The 18,310-nt window shown below is 35.5% G+C and overlaps 1 protein-coding gene across 1 annotated transcript; it reads left to right on the top strand.

Annotated features, from left to right (window-relative positions):
- Positions 1 to 14,686: 14,686 nt before the first annotated feature.
- On the top strand, positions 14,687 to 17,529 carry LOC110864946. Its single transcript, XM_022114115.2, has 2 exons — positions 14,687 to 15,378; positions 16,604 to 17,529. The coding sequence occupies exons 1-2, from the start codon at positions 14,756 to 14,758 to the stop codon at positions 17,265 to 17,267; spliced, it is 1,287 nt and encodes a 428-aa protein (XP_021969807.1). The 5' UTR covers positions 14,687 to 14,755; the 3' UTR covers positions 17,268 to 17,529.
- Positions 17,530 to 18,310: the final 781 nt, after the last annotated feature.

Genomic DNA, 18,310 nt, shown 5'->3' with positions numbered 1-18,310 from the left:
TTTGGTTAAATGTTTATTTGAATTTATAGAATGTATCATATCACTTATTTGAATATTTGATACTAGTTGGTATTAATATTATAGATTATATTTATTTTTTAATACTATGTAATATACTAATATATACAAATATACAATAACAATTCCATGTTAAAAAAATTAAGCTATTTTTAGCTAAGCTAAATACACGGTTAACCACCCATAACCGATCCGCTATAACCATCAAAACCGAATGACCATAACCACCATAACCGATCGGTTATGGTTATGGTTATCCAATAACCGACATCGCAGTTATGGTTATGGTTTTTGGTCAAAACCGACCCAAACCGACCCATGCACACCCCTACCCTATATAACCACCACCGATCTCTACCAGAAAGATTTTTGACGGTTACGGTGGGGAGCAAAGAGAGAAAGACGGGGAGCCAGAGGTTTTGTCTGTAATAGTGTTAGGAATTCGATCTTTATGAGCAGATTTTAAAACCCGACCAAACCTGATTTCGTGATGATGGTGGTGATCTGCTTAATCATCTGAAATTGACGACCGAGTTGTTCCAGCCAGTGAAGATGGGCGGAAATGTGGCGAGTTCGGTGTTTACCTTTCGTTGCGGTGATGGAAGTGGTATCATCATATCACCACGCCGGAGAAGCAATGGTGGCGCTGGTGGAACGATAATGAAGTTGGTGAGAGAATAGAGAAACGGTGGTCTCACGTTATTGACCATATTCATTACTTCTGAAAAGCAATTGTCTTTCATGAAAAGCAATTGTCAGTGAGATGGTTTTTAATACTTTTTATTGTTCTCCGGAAACCACCCCCCTTTTCCTAGCAACAAGCAATGGTAAATCTCCGGAAACAAGCAACGGTAAATCTTCGAGCAATCTCCGGGTCAGTATTAAGGTTTGTTGTTGATTTTGATTCTCTCTGACGACGGTACAACCCTCCGGCGACCACTTTTTTCTCTCTGGCAAGCATTCCTCTTTTTCTTTCTCCGGCAAGCATCTATCTCTTTATCACTCTTCTTACCATACATATCAACCGCCGGCCATCCACAAGTTTTGGTCTTCGATTGGATCCATGAGTCTTGTTCTTCGATCAGATCCTAATTAATCGTACGTTTGTTCAATTAGGTCGCATTCTTCCACTTTTTAGTTGTTCAATTCACTTCTGAGTGATTTTGTGTGTTGATTTTTGTGAATTTAGGCAGTAGGTTGATTTTTAGTTCGCTTCTGAGTGATTTTGTGTGTTGATTTTTGTGTGTTCAGTTTTAGGCTATAATTTGTGTATATACAAGAAGCTCTGTGATATTTTGTTGAATTTTGTTGCGTGTGTTGTTTTGTTAACTTTAGGGTTCATGTAATCATCAGAAAAAAAAATAAGAAAAGGTAAAAAAAAGAGTAGGTAGTTCTGCCCTTTGTGTTGCTCGTTTTTTGTTACTTGTGGTTAGTTGTTAGTTGTAAGCATAGACAATAGAAACCATGACTTTTACTTGAGATCATGTCCAAGGACGAGAGGTGTAGATAAGGGTAAAGTCAGAGGCTGTTGTTTACATGTGGCGTCCTGGAACATAGGAACTCTTAGTAGTAAATTGTTGTAGTTATAGACACGTTTAAAAGACGTGGGGTACAGATAGCGTGCCTTCAGGAGACTAGGTGGAAATGACATAGAGCAGAAGAGCGCAATGGGTACAAGTTGTTATATTCCGAGTCGGATGGGGCCAAGAACGGAGTAGGATTTTTGGTGTCTATAGAATTGCATAAGAATGTAATTGAGGTGATACGACACAACGATAGAATTATGGTGTTAAGGTTAGTATTAGGTGAGCAAGTAGTGATAGTGGTATGCACATATGCACCCGATATTCGCTAATTTACACATATTTCAGTCCCCCGTTTTACCCCTATTTTATGCGTTTTCGGCCGTAAAACCGTCATTCGGATACTTAAGTATCTACATTTTTGTTTACAGGCCTAAAACAGCATACCAGACAAGATGATAGCGAAAACGAAGACTTTCCGGACAAAACGACGAAGCTGCGAAACTTCTGTTAGAAAACTGACCTGGGCGTGTGGAACGGTCGTGCCACCTGATGCACGACCGTGCATCTCCGATGATTCATGAATGGCCCGGCAGTGAACGAGGGTGCAACTCCGCGTGCAAGGCATTGAAGGCCAACCCGGGATCCGCACGGTCGTTCCACATCTTGCACCCCGTGCGGATCCGACGATCCAACAAGACCTCGGAACTGAACGACCAATGCGACCAGGCGTGCAACAAGAACCCAGGAACAGAACGGCCGTGCCACATGAGGAACGGTCGTGCCATATCGAATCTGGTCAACGATCTGCTGATGTCACGCAACATGGTGGACCACCACCAATAATTGCTTAAAGTGCACGGTTGTGCGATCGGAGAACGACCGTGCGACAGCGAAAAAGCATAAAAACAGAACAGAACCATTCTGTTAGTAACTCTGGAATTTTGGAGAGCTTTGTAGGCGATTTTGAGGCTCCGATGGCTTCTGCTTTCACTCGGATTCAAGCCACATTGCCCGGTTTTGCTCATTTACTATCCGGATTCTTAATCTTGTGCTTGTTTATGGTTTGGATTTCTAATCTTTCCAGAATTTTGTTAATGTTTCAAGCATTTAGATTAATATTTATGTATTATTGTAGCCTTAGGGCAAAAACACAACAATCCCTTGCTTGATTATAGCTATTAGTATGTTAATCTATGTTTGTAATGAAATTTGGAAGTGTTTTCTATGATTATCTTTGATGATTAGTTTGCAACCTTGTTATTGATATTGATTTCTTGATTATAAGTAATTGTGTTGGATGATTGGTGCTTGGTTAGGTAAGATAGTTGAAAAATGAAGCTTATTTAATCATGTATTAGTAAACTTTTAATTTGGTTAACTAGCTTAACTTGGTTGAAATGTGGGCACCATGATATTCTAACGGGTTAGTGGTTTAATAAAATGTAATTATTGTTAATCAAGAAAGCTTGCCTTCACGGAAGGACTCTAACGGGTTAGATGGTGTTGTTATGAATTCTTGCCATGATTTGTTAGCTTAGTTAGTAGTTTCGGCCAAAACTGCTATCTTGGTGAATTTATGCTCAAGATTTGTAAAATGAACTCGGTTGTGATTTAATCTACTTTATGCTTGTCTCGGTGGTTGCATTGTGTTTATCGGTGTCGCTTTCCTTGATTAAGTGAGGTTAGAAAACTCCTAACGGATGACTAACTTATTTTTAGGAGATTTTCGTAGACATTAATCAATTGCACGTTAAAGAACAATTTTAGGTGGTTAAAGTGTGTTTATCGTTTTAACTTTCCGAATGATTGTCATGTTAGGATTCCCGAAAGGGATACTAATTGTCTTAAATTGGAAAATTGACCGAATGCTTCTAGTGCCAAAACCGACTTAGTTGACATGCTTTGGTTGTGTATTAAGCAAGGCTATTTATATATAATCTACTTTGTTTTATAAATATTTATTTATGCTTACTTTAATTTAATTAAATAACCAAACAACTTATGTTTCTACCGGTAGTTTAGTGACAAAGGTCTAGTATTATTTCTCCGCCCATTTCCGTGGATCGATACTTGGTTCTTACCGATACTTTACTACATATATGATGGGGTACACTTGCCCTTTTCGTGTGTGTTTTGATGTAAAAGTAATAATCACTTTTATAAATTTAAAACGAATTCGTGTGTAATTTCATTGTAAAAATATGTATAGTCGCACACGTACCAGCACCGCAAGTGGGACTAGGAGACCAAGAGAAAAGAGAGTTATGGGATTGTCTAGATGTAGTAGTAAGGGCCATACCTAGGGAGGAGAAAATTTTTATAGGAGGAGATTTTAATGGGCACATTGGTAAGGATCGTGATGGCTTTGAGTTGGTACATGGGGGTTTTGGTTTTGGCGATAGGAATAACCCTGGTAGAGACCTTCTAGACTTTGCGGCAGCTCACGGCCTACGTATTATAAACTCGTTCTTTAGGAAGAGAGAAACTCATTTGATCACTTTTAGTAGCGGAGGACGTAACACGCAAATCGACTATCTTTTGATGAGGCAGGAATATCGATGGATGTAGATGGACTGCAAGGTTATACCAAGGGAAACTGCAGCGGCTCAACACCATTTGCTAGTAGCAGATATAACCCTAAAAGTAAGGCTAACTGAGGGGGAGAGGAAAACCCGACCTAGGATCCGTTGGGGAAACTTAAAGGGAGAAAAAACTATAATGTTTAGAGATAAAGTTAACTCGATGACATTGATGCAACTAGGTGACAACGCAAACCGGATGTGGGAGGCTTTGGCGACTACGATCACTACAGTGGCGAATGAGACGCTAGGGGTCACAACAGGAAAAACTATTGGGCATAAGGAGTCCTGGTGGTGGAATGAAGACGTGCATACCAAAATAAAGGATAAGCAACAGAGTTTTAGAGATCTTTTGAGGTGCACAGATGAGGAGGAGCGGTTGAGGGTAAGGGAGACATACAAGAAGGCAAAAAGGGAAACGAAAAAGGCGGGGACCGAGGCAAAAAAAAAACACAGCCTATAAACAAATGTATGAACGTTTGGAAAGGAAAGAGGGGGAGCATGATATGTTCAAGATTTCCAAAGCTAGGGAGCGAAGAAGACAAGATCTAGGAGTAGTAAAGTTTATCAAAGGAGAGGATTGACGTGTTTTAGTCAAGGCACATGTCATTAAGTTGAGATGGCAAACATACTTCCATAATCTTTTCAACCACGGTAGGGCATACCAACAAGATAGCCGCAATCCCAGGATTCAAAGGCAACAACAGAATAATTGCTACTGTAGGAGGATCACACATGACGATGTGAGGATGGCACTTAGGAATATAGGAAGAGGCAAGGCAGTAGGTTTAGACAACATACCGATTGAGGTGTGGAAGTGTATGGGGGAAGAAGGAGTCCGATGGTTAACACTTTTGTTCAGTTGTATTTTCAAGACTGGAAGAATGCCAGATCAGTGGAAGAGTCGCGTCGTTGTGCCTTTATACAAGAATAAAGGAGACGCTCAATGTTGTGGGAACTACAGAGGAATCAAACTGCTAAGTCACACTATGAAGCTTTGGGAGAGGGTAATTGAAACTAGAATTAGAAGAGAAACTCAGGTTTCAGTAAACCAATTTGGATTCATGAAAGGGAGGTCAACTACAGAAGCGATACATATTCTAAGGAGGTTGATGGAAAAATATAGAGCGAAAAAGCGAGATTTACATTTGGTGTTTATCGACCTGGAAAAGACAAATAACACTGTCCCACGGCAACTGATTTGGGATAGTTTGGAGGGTCGAGGGCTACCGGGGAAGTACATAGACATAATTAAGGATACATACGATAGAACGGAAACTAGTGTCTGCGCGCCTGTAGGAGATACAAACTTCTTTCCTGTGGAGGTAGGACTCCACCAGGGGTCTGCGTTGAGCCCTTTTCTTTTTGCGATTGTCTTGTATGAGTTGTCCAGGTTGATTCAGGAGACAGTTCCGTGGTGCATGCTTTTTGCAAACGATATTGTGTTGATTCCAGAGACTAAACAGTGCCTGAACGCGAGGGTAGAGGAGTGGCGAGTAGCTTTGGAGAGCAAGGGCCTAAGGATCGGTCGATCTAAGACTGAGTATCTACACTGTGATTTCAGTGGTGTAGCCGATGACGATGACAGCTAAATCACCATTGAATGTCAATTGGTTCCGCAGGTAACTAGATTTAAGTATCTGGGGTCGTTTGTACAAAGTGATTGTGACATAGATAGTGATGTAACCCATCGCATACAGGCGGGCTGGTGTAGATGGAGGGCAGCCAGTGGGGTATTGTGCGATAGGAGGTTCCCAACTAAACTAAAGTGGAAATTTTAGAGGGTAGTAGTTAGGCTCACTATGCTATATGGAACAGACTGTTGGGCTATCAAGAAGACACAAGCGCGCAAGATGGAGGTAGCAGATATGAGGATGCTGAGGTGGATGTGTGGACACACGAGGTTAGATCGGATAAGAAATGAGGGTTTTAGGTAAAGATTAGAAGTGGATAGTATATGAGAGAAGATTAAGGAGGAGAGATTGAGATGGTTTGGGCATGTGAAGCGGAGGGAAACGACGACACTAGTTAGAGTAGTGGAAACTCTTACTGTGGAGGGGAGGAGAGGAAGAGGCAGACCCAAACTGACATGGGATGAGCAGATTAGGCATGATTTACTAGAGTTGCATCTTTCTGAGGACATGGTCCAAGATAGGACTTCGTGGAGGCGTAGGATTAGGGTTAAGGACTTCTAGAGGATATTGCAGTAAGGTCGTAGGTGTATTTTAGGGTCTTAGGTTTTTCTTATTCTTTAAGGGACTTTCCTGTGATTGCCTTCTTGTGTTTATGCCCAAATGATGTTGCATACTATTATACATGATTTACATTATATTGTGTCACACTGATCACTTTCTTGGTATGAGTGACTTCTTATTTCTATATTCTTTGACTTTGTGTGTTGGTATGCTGTTTGTTTTGAGCCGAGGGTCTCTCTGGAAGCAGCCTCTCTATCCCTATGGATAGAGGCAAGGTCTGTCTACATCCCACTCTCCCCAGACCCTATAAGTAGCTTTGCTATTTATGGGATTTACTGGGTATGGTTGTTGTTGTTCCTTTTTTCTTTCATGTTTTTTCAAAATCTTTATATGTATATAGAGGGTGTTGGGCGTTGGGTGGTAGTTTCGAGTTGTGGTTTGGGTTTTTGTGGTTTGGGTGGTGTAGAAAGCAGATGAGCAAATTGGCTTTTGGTTTCTTTAATTTCAAATTTGGTTTCCTTTTTTTCATCATTTTGTAATGTGTATTGCTCTTATTTACTCCTGCATATTTGTTATTTTGATTAGTAAAACCTTTTAGCTTCTTAGGTACAATAACTATAGAGAGATCTAAATTTATATTCATTTGTCATGCTTATCATGTTCATGTGTTTGTTTAATTTGTTTTACATGCTTGATCATGTGTTTGTTTAATTTGTTTTATTAAAATTTAAGTTTGCTTATTTAAATTTTTTTAAAGATGAGTTGGAAAGTGAAATTAAATTTCATGTTGAAGTATATTTATCTGTATGTTTATCTTGGCCAATCAGCATCTCATCTAATACACAATTCTATGAACTTTACATAAAAAATGTTGGTGATGATGTGTTTGGGCATTGAACAGGAAATTCAAATTTTATATGTGACAAAATAAACTATGAAACTTTACATAAAAAATGTTGGTGATAGTGTGTTTGAGCATTGAACAGGAAATTCAAATTTTATATATGACAAAATAAACAATATCAGGTTCAAAATGACATTTTTAAAGTAATGTCAACATTATGTACGTCTCTTTGATAATTTAATAAAGTTTATACTCTATTTGTTGCGATTTTTTTACCGTCTTTATCATTTTATATTTAACAAGTTTAGAGAACGATTTGTACTAGCGCGCAGCAACGTGCACGAGGCTAATTACTAGTTTTATACATAAACTAGACGTGTTCACATTATTTTGAATTTAAGGAGAGATACAACATTACATTTCAACCGTTTTCTTATGTTTAAAACGTTTTGAGATTGAAAAAATAAATTATATATTTATTTTGTTATTTTTGTGTCAAAGAGAAAACTGAACTGTACATATTTTATAAGTACAACAACTAATCTTAGTTATTGATCAGTCTTGCAAGTTTTTCACTCTCTCTTTTGAAAGCATTAAATTTAATTAAAATGGTGTAAATGTCAATTTTTTTCACTCTCTCTTTTGAAAGCATTGCTAAACTATTTAGGGGCCATTTGTACAAGTAAAATTAAAATGATAATTAATTTGAAAAATATAGTATTTTTGACATCATACACGTTTGCATCTAAAGTTGCAACAAAAATTTATTTGCAAATACACTATTTCCAATAATGTGCATGTGTTTAACTTGCACATAAATGTATTGAAAGTTGATAATCCATCGCTATTCAACACTTTGAAAAACCAACTACCATGAAAGCATGAATTACCCAACTTCATGTTGGATAAAAAATCAAGATACGGGTCATGCCTAGAGCATGAAGTTTGTTGTAAAAGGAGCTGAAACCATCATAATACTCGTCTCTATGGTTTCTCACAAGGTTCAAAATGCTCCGGAATAAGGGGACTTGAGGGATAAGATTGATATTTCCATGTTAGAATAAATCGAGGGACTCTATAAGACAATACATTCATACCAAGCAAATAGACAATTATACAGGGTGCCCAATCCATGTAAATCTTTGCATATATTCACCTTTTTGGCAAAGCTTTTAAAAACCTACACATCTCACATGCAAAAAAACATACTATCTTAATTTTTGGATTACACATTGATTGAAATGCGTAACAAAATCTAAGATACATACATCTTATGAAATAAATATGACATACGCATTATGATGTTTAACTTGTAACTAAACAACCAGTCTCACTATTATATTAGTGTACTACTAAATTTTTTGTATAATATACATGGTAATAAGGTTGTGTAAATAATGTGTATTCACTGATGCATCTATACCGAATATAAAACACGTCCAAACCTTGAGATCATTTTCTGTGCTTCCTCTTGAAGTATTTGTCAACAGAGTTAGACACTTGGTCAACAAACATAAACTTTCACACCCTATCATGCTTATACTTACAATGATCTTCAAACACTATATTATAAGAGCTATACATATCTTCATACACCTCAAAAGTACATACCACACACACACTACCCAAGTTAAATAAATACATAGATGTTTTAACCCTAAGAACTTTTTAATGTTTTCACACACAATTTATTTCTTACAATAATTAAGTTTTAGGAGTCCCGATACCCAATGTATCCTCATGGTGCATCCATCGTTGGTCAATGGTACACAAAAAGCATGTTTTCATAATATGATCATCATAGGACATGTAAGAAATGCCACTTCAATGTGTACCTACAACGAAACCTACTATCCTTGTGTAGATGCCATGCAGATTCCTTGCAAATCCCATAACAAACCAAGTTCTTAACCACATTCACCAAAACCATCTTCATATTCACTCTGAAGTTTGTAGAAGGGTTAAACCGTCACACCCTAACCGATGACGGAAATATCGGAGTGAGACGAAAACAAGATTGCTCGAGACTTCATAACTTGCTATTTGTGACAATAATTAAGTAATTTGAATTTCATTTCATAGTAAAGGGAAATACATTGTTTTGGAATGGAAAATACAACATTAATGCAATTAAACATAACAACATGAAACAAATACATAAATTAAAGTTTAGGTGCGTTTCTAATCCACCCTAAATATCGTTCTTCATGCGTCATCACTAGTTTCATTCAACATGTATTAAAATAAAATCAACAAAAGTTGGCGAGTATACAAGTTTGAATACATAGCATAATTGTGACTAAAAGTTGTCTCATATCCAACATGGTAATTTGCATACGTTGTTTATTAACATACTAGCATTTTTAACTATAAGTCAAATCAAAGTATACCGCAATCGTGCATATCCTTGTCGCCGAAACGACAAGGCCATAAAGTAGGTTACTTAACAATACCACAAGAGTACGGCAGTGCATTAATCCTATAGTGCTATAAATGTTAAGGTAGGCTTGCAAATTTAATGAGCATATAGTACACAAGTATGAATATAGCATGTATCAACAAGAATACAACAAGTATCATGTTTTAACGGATATAGTGTTTATATGAACAAGTTTAATCGCGGGTATGCGATTTGTAATATAGTGTACATGTTGCACCTAGAGTGTGTAAAAAGGGAAAATGGGATCGAGTATACTCACGGTTTGCATAGTAAATCCGCGTGCATGAGTTGATGCGTTGAGTGTCTAGAGGACCGTCGAGTTATCCTACAAGGATAAACGAGGTGTATGAGTTCGACGGATTTTGGAATCGAAATGCAAATGCAAGATGGTTACTTAGTAGGAAAATACATAAAAATTATCTTGACAAAACACCTAAGTTTGGACACCATAACTAAGTGTTTTTCATAGGCACAAGTTCGCCTATTGGAAGTCCAACTATGAGGAGTTTAATCCAAGATATTATAACCATAATCCTCTTGACATCAAACCACGAATTGGTTAGTTTCTTAGGGTCATTTAGTTTATAGATATATATACATATATATCTATAATTGTTAGTAGTCCAAGTCATATATTGTCATGCATGGAGGTAGGATGAATTCTATCCATTTAACCTTATTGTATGGATTAACCAATGCACAAATCATCACAAGGATGATTCGGATGGTCATGAACATAAGAACATAATTAGATATTCATCTATATCATCAAGTAACTAAGTGAAACTCAAACTAGACTAGTACATTCCAATAATGGCAAATGTTTTGAGACTTGGTGTAGTTTGGACACTTTGTTACTAGTAAGTGTACTTGATGACTTAGGTTAATTAGATTGGAGGTGTTTGCATCTCAATCTTTCTGAAATGAAGCCCCAACTCAAGTCCATCAACATGCAAGTAAGTTGGGAGCAAGGCTGAGTTCATGTTCATAAGCAAAAGTTGTAAAAGGTAAAAGTTTTATAAAAACATAAATTAAATCCAACTTTGAACCTCAAATATGGTGATGTTCCATCTTAGTTTACCATGGTAAACATGTGGATACATTCCTAGAGGTTATCCAAGTGGAATGGAAGAAGAAAACAAGAAGAAATGATGAAGAAAGTGAATTGAAAGCTCACTCGAACACTTAGAACTTTCTGCCTAAACTTGATAATTTCTTGATGATTTTGTGTATTTGATAGTGATTTGGAGTTGTGTAAAGTGAAAATATGTTAGAGGAGACTTGGTTTATAAGGGAAAATTAGGGTTTAAGTTTTAAAGAGGTTAGAAGGTGATTGGAGGAGAATGGAGGTGGAGAAGCTTGAAACCCGATTGGGCACAAAAACTTGCTGCAGATTGACGCTGGTCGTGCCACGCGACCAGGAAAACCTTCCCTGTCGCGTGGCGCGATGGGTAGTGTTTTCCCATTTTTGTTTTTGTTCAACTTTGGTCCCTACACTTGGTTTTTAGGTTATTTTATGTCGTTTTCTTGTATTTTGGCTCGTGTTCAAGTATAGAACGTGTTTGTAATCATGTGATGAGTATCATGTACGTATGATTGATAATTCACACGTATAATAAGTCTCGGTTTGCACGCAAATGTGTATTTGTCAACTGATTACATAAAGCATAAGTGTGTGTTTAAATAAGATTGATGTAAACACGGAATTCCATTATGATCAAAGTCTCGGATTACAAGTTTGGAAGTGAAATACGAATACGATACGAATACAAGATTCTAAAAACAGAAATGTGAATATCACTTTCTAGTTAAGGAAAGCAGAGAAATGCGAAGCGTTACATAAATCACTTATGTATTACCCCTGGATATCAAAAGAGTGATTAGTGCTTTTAACAAGATGCTAAAAATCGAAATAAGAAAACAAAACTATTGCAAAAGTAATTGTACTATGCTATATAATCTGATAAATATACATATTACAATGGTAGAAGACGAGTGATTACATATGAAATATATATAATGAAGATAACAAAAATCTAGAAGAATATATCTATTAAGTGGGTTGAAAGAGATCCTATTTGTCTGATTATGCAAGCAATCAAAAGTTCTTCAATTTTTATGTGTGTAATTCTTGGATAACATCATATATAGCACTAACAATGAAGGCAGTTATAATACGGTTATAATAAAGTAAACGAAGTTATATGTAGACACTCTAGGTATGATTTAACAACTTGAAGGTTGTTCTAAGTTTTAACAAAACCTTCAAGTTGCATGTTTCCAACAAAGAGAAGATTCACAGAGTGTTGAGCATTAGAATTCATGATCCTATAAACATGAATTCAAGGATTTGACTCACGTAATTTCAAACCCACAAATCAATATTGACATCTTTTGCAATCAAAGTTAGTTGTAATAAAACTTAATGAACAAACTATGAAAAAAAATTGCACATGATCATATTTCACACAAACACTATGGATCTAGACCTTGGGTGATCTATTTTCTTCAATACTTTTGTAACTAAAGATGTGGATTTACGTCATGGGTTCCATCATCATGAAATGTTCAAATTCAAATATTGTGAATCTTGATAGATTACATCACTTGTATTACTTTCCTTTATGGCAACGAATTCAGAAACCACTTCTATTACTAAGTTTCACATAACCGATTTCATACAAGTATTCTTGTGATCAAAACATACAATACGCACATTAAACATAAGATTACCAGTATTAATCACATAAATATTTTTTTTTATTATAAGCATCGTCAAAGTGATACTTTGGTCACTTATCTAATTTACTCAAAATAAGTTATGATGTATACCCATATTGAAAAATATATATACGCATCACCTTGGCCATCTAAGGTTCCAAAATCACTATGTTAATTATTTTTTAATGACATCAAAATTCTATTAAGATTTAAAATTTCACCAAATGGTTTAGCAAGGTGCTAAATTACACAACCACAAAAAATCTTTAGAATATGAAGTTACACCAAGAGGTCCAATGTAGTTCTTTTGCTATTAAAGAAGTTCCTGTTTATCACTTTTCATATACACCATAATGATGATAAAAGGTTTGCATATGATCTTTCTTTGGCTTGTTGAGGGAGTCCAAAACGCTGGGTAATTTTACTTTTGTTGTTAATTCTCACCTATAAGGTATTTATTCATTTGTTGTGATTCTAGATCCTAAAAAAAAAAAAAGAAAACATCAATCCTTACGAACTTTACATTTCAAGTATATGACGAATCATGTTTTAAAACGGGGGTTAAAGTCATAAAAACACAAAGATATATGAAGTATAGAAAAATCACACAAAATACTCATATTACGATGAAAATGTTTCTAAAATTAAGTATATAAAACACAAGTAAAGAAATGAGTGTGCATTTGGATGTAAAATTTTGGGTTGTTCATGGCTTGGTTTTGATAGCAATTAGGTTAAACCATTAGTAAGGGTTTTTAAACATTATATAACCCTACAAAAAACAATTTAGGTTGCCTTTCTAGAACGAAAAGTTGCGACTTTTAAAAAATCACACATATACCCAATGGTTTGGATATAGACACAATGATTTGGATGAAAGGTTTTAAATATATCACACCCTTTCAAAAAAGTCACAACTTTTCAAACTACTTTTAAATATATCACACACTTACAAAAAAGTCATAAGTTTTAAATATATCACACCCGTTACAAAAAGACACAACTTTTAAATAAATGACACCCTTTCAAAAAATCACACCCCTTTAAACTACTTTTAAATATATCACACCCCTTACAAAAGTCACAACCCTTCCTATGAAATGAGCGACTATGTACATATAAATTACCGTGCACCTATCCAAACCATTATATCCTTTACCAAAAGGATGCTTAGTAATAAATTTTAATTAAATATGATACATTATAATATTATAACTACACTGCAATTGTATATCAAATACATATCCTTTACCGAAAGGATGCTTAGTAGTAAATTTTAATTAAATATGATACATTATAATATTATAACTATAGTGCAATTATATATCAAATACATAATTTAATACACTACATTCTTATTTTTGTTGATGCATCAATTTAATCAAAAGCTGCGAATTTTTTTTTTCAACCGACATGCACAACAAATGATGTAACAATACTTTCTTCAAACGGTGCATAACTTTTTTTTGCAACCGACATATTTAGATGTATATAGTAATTAAATTACCAACACTTTTGTTAAATGGTGCATCACTTATTGTTATATTTTGTTTGCAACCGACATGCATAACAAATGATGTATATGATAATTAATTCACCAACACTTTCTTCAAACGATGTGTCATTTTTTTTTTTTTTTTTGCAATCGACTAACATGATTCGCAACTATATAGAATGAAAGTCGCAACTCTAATCTAAACCATAGATGACATCGTCTTCAAATACCATCTTGCTTAGAGAACAAAATCAAAGAATTTTCGCTTCTATCTGACATACTAATAATAAACATTCATAATCAACATCCGCCGCAACGCACCAGTAACATCAACTTGTTATAAGCAAAAATCAAACCCTTGGAAAATAATATCGAACTCAAAACCAAACAAATAACTAGGTTGAATGATTGTAAGGTTTCAAACCAAGCACCCAAATATGAACGTTGTGAGACATAGAAACGTACACTTTCCTCTTTCTAAGACTTGTTAAAAGTTCATTTTTAGTCGTCATCTCTACTAATCCTTTTCACCAAAAATTCTTTGAAAATAAAAATTGTAGAAACTTTACATAAGTTTATACCACTATAAGCTAAAGTTTCATCTAGAGTGAAAAGTAATAAAATATGAACTTATGTTACCTTCATCTAGAGTGAAAAGTATTAAAATATGAACTTATGTTACCTTTTTTTTGAGATTGTTTACCTCTTTTAACATAACGAATATCAAAAGGGTCACATTATCTTAACCTGTTACATGCTAATTATGAAATTCAGGATAACAATAATTAAACTAATCAATAAACAAACAAACAAACAAACCGGGCCAACACAGAAATAGCTGTCAAATACTCACGAAATATAGATGTTTCCGAAGCTATAAACATTAAACACTCTTTCTCTCATCAAACTCACTCACACACAACATCTTCACAAATTTATGATGGATCCATGTCCATTTGTTCGCTTAATGATCGAATCATTATCACTCAAACTCCCACTCACCACCAACTCCGTCGCTTCCGCCACCGGCATCCACTCCTCCGCCACCCCATGCTACTGCAAACTCCGCATCAAAAACTTCCCGCCACAAACCGCCCTCATCCCACTCTCCCAAGACACCCCACCCGAACATTCCAATTCCAATTCCAATTCTAATTCCAATTCTAATTCCAATTCTTCGAGTGTCAACTTCCACCTTGACCCGGCCGCCCTCCGCCGTCTCCAAAACAAACCGGTTGTTCTAACCGTGTCGGTCTACACGGGTCGTATGGGCCAGTCGTGCGGGTTTAGTGGAGGGAAATTGTTGGGCCGGGTTGGGGTGGTGGTTAACATAGATGGGTCGGTTACTAAACCGGTCGTGTTTCAGAACGGGTGGATGAAACTTGGGAATGAACCGGCGGCTAGTTTGCATTTGAAGGTGCGGACTGAACCGGATCCACGGTTTTTGTTTCAGTTTGGAGGTGAACCGGAGTGTAGCCCGGTGGTTTTTCAGATTCAGGGGAATATTCGACAGCCGGTTTTTAGTTGCAAGTTTAGTGCCGACCGGAACTCTAGATCGCGGTTAGTTTACTTTTTTCATGCAGTGATTAGTTGTACCTGATCATACGTTTAGTACATGAAATTTGAGTTGGATATTAGCTGTACCCGGTTCATCATGGTACAGACCGGGGTCCATTGTTTTTTCCAGACACTTTTTTTTTTTAATTTCTAATTTCGGTTAATATTTAAAACTAATAATGTACTTTCTCGTTTGTTTTCAAAAAAAAAAAAAAAAATCTTTATATAATTTTGATTGTAAAAGTTGGTCAACCAAACACTTCAGCTTTTGTTACCACGAAAGTTATATAATCCGTTTTTAACGAATTTAAGGTGTAATAAGTGATTTTTATTTACAAAAAAAAAAAAAAAAAAAACCCCACATTCTAAACATCACTTTAGGAATATTTAGTTCTTTAAACTTTTATTTTTTAGAAGAAAAAAAAGGTGTGATATTGAAAAATAAAAATCAGTTGATTTGATTTTAGCCTTTTGAATTGTACCAAACATGTGATACTATCATATTACCTTTTCACTAAACGATGAAAATCGATATTTACTTTCAATTTTTTTTTTTCTTAAGCTAATAAAAAGATGTCACGTCACCTTTATAAACCATTAAAGTTTTTTAGAAAGTTAATATTGCTTGATTTTTAAGACTGGCTTGCATGAAAAAGGGGTAAATGAAAGATTATGTCGTTTGTTTGTTTCTTAATGATCTCCATTCTTTTATCGATTCTAATCATATTAAATCATGTTTAAAGTAGAATAAATAGTTAGAGTAATTGTAATGTTTGTTTGAATTGAAGTGCAAGTGTAAATCAATACTCATGGTGAATCCCTAATTGCTTCCCTTTTAAGATAATGTGATTTTCATTATGTCACAACAATCATTTTATTTCCATAATGTAAATTTTTATATCAATTCACAAAGATAAGAAAATAACATTAGTCAATGTGCCAAAATATATAGATTATATTTGATAATTGTTGTTGGTGGCCAATAATAAAATAAAATACTCCCAACTGTCAAAGACGACCACCACCTTGATTCTTTTCCATGTGCTCAGGATTTTGGTGTTAGTTGATTGTTCTTTGATTAACCACCATCTCTTAATTGTTCTTGTTTGACCTTGTTGCATTTAACATTTGACTTTAGCTAAATCTTATAAATATATCAAGTGGTTATAATCTAATAAGTGTTATATTGATTAGTACATGATATTGATATTTTTTATTTAATTTTCAGTTCCCTCCCATCAGATTTTACCATGCACAATATCAACAGAGGATGGATGACAACCTTTTCGAATGGAAAAGAAAAGCCCGGTAGAGAACGAAAAGGGTGGATGATTGTGGTCCACGATCTATCCGGTTCATCCATAGCCGCTGCCTCCATGATCACTCCCTTTGTCCCATGTCAAGGTTCTGACCGTGTTTCACGGTCAAACCCTGGGGCTTGGCTTATCCTTCGCCCCCATGGTGTCTCAATCAGTAATTGGAAGCCGTGGGGACGACTTGAAGCCTGGCGTGAAAGGGGCCCGGTAGACGGGTTAGGTTATAAATTCGAACTTGTCACTAATTCTGGTATGACGAGTGGGATTCCCATTTCTGAAGGCACAATGAATATAAAGAAAGGTGGCAAATTTTGCATTGATGAAACATTGAAAGATTCAAGAGCCAGCCCATTGTCGAACATCAAAGGGTTCGTAATGAGTTCAACCGTGGAAGGCGAAGGGAAAGCAAGTAAGCCGATGGTGCAAGTGGGTGTGCAACATGTGACATGTATGGCCGATGCTGCTCTTTTTATTGCGCTTTCAGCTGCGATTGATCTTAGTATGGATGCTTGTATGCTCTTTTCACGAAAACTAAGAAAAGAGTTTTTGCAAGATGAACAAGATTTTCTTTCATAAAAGTTCATTTTTTTTAAAAACAACCATCATATGCAGTGATAACCAATGAAATTAGTGACCTATGTTTGGATTGAGCATGCCAATTCTTCCCCTCATGCTTGAAAAATATTTATAGGAGGGTTTGACCTTTTTTTTTTTTTTTTGTAATTTAATTTCCTTTAGTATGTATACAGTGCTTTTGATGTTGAGATTTGAGGATGATACTGTATAGATAACGAATTTATTTATTTTTTTAACGATATATGTATAATTTGTGATTGAAGGAAATTGTTCTTGAACATGTAAATGTAATAAAACAATGTTTGATATTGTTAGATTTGTAGAGGCTAATACCAAATAACTGGAATATGAGTATGAATCGAAAAACCATATTATTAAACCTCGTATCTTATACAAGTAAAAACGCTTGCTAAAAACAACTTAGGAGAGAGATTGTTACCGTGCTAAAATATACCATCGTATGAGTATAAACGAGGTGAGCCACTTCTGAACAATTTGAGATCATGTCAGAAAAAACTCAAAACAAGTCGAGCGTCACATAAAAATTTATTTACTTGACTAGCCCCAGCATTTTATAAATTAAGCATCCGTAGGCCATAGCCCATGCTCCAAGGCCCATATGAAATGATGGACCAAGACTAATCGACCCATCGGCCCACCAAATATCCCCTTAAGTCTAACCTTCCCTTTTAAATGATGCATTGACAATCAATTTTTAAACATGAAACTGAAACTTAATGGACTTTCAAAATATCAACCGGAGTTCATAACATTTATACATTATTAAGACACTTGTGCGTTCCATAATTTACTGAACATTTATATAACAATGAATTTGACATAATACAAGTTCTCTTACAAAAATGGATGGCTGGACAACATTAATCTTAATGATAGTTATATTAGTAAGTTGTCAACAATCTCATATGATAAGATGGCAAACTAATTCCCATTTCCAATACGAGATTGCTACATGCAACCACACATCACACACGCTTAACAAAAATGCTTAGCGAATACATTGGTTACAAGACTCAAAACAT

Source organism: Helianthus annuus, chromosome 6, assembly GCF_002127325.2.
Source record: "Helianthus annuus cultivar XRQ/B chromosome 6, HanXRQr2.0-SUNRISE, whole genome shotgun sequence".
Classification (NCBI taxonomy): domain Eukaryota; kingdom Viridiplantae; phylum Streptophyta; class Magnoliopsida; order Asterales; family Asteraceae; genus Helianthus; species Helianthus annuus.
This window is presented reverse-complemented; position numbering and strand designations above follow the sequence as displayed.

Coding starts and splice junctions, on each gene's coding strand:
- LOC110864946 (XM_022114115.2), top strand. CDS start 14,756: ATGATGGATCCATGTCCATTTGTTCGCTTAATGATCGAATCATTATCA. Junction 15,379..16,603: donor GACCGGAACTCTAGATCGCG/GTTAGTTTACTT, acceptor TTTAATTTTCAG/TTCCCTCCCATCAGATTTTA.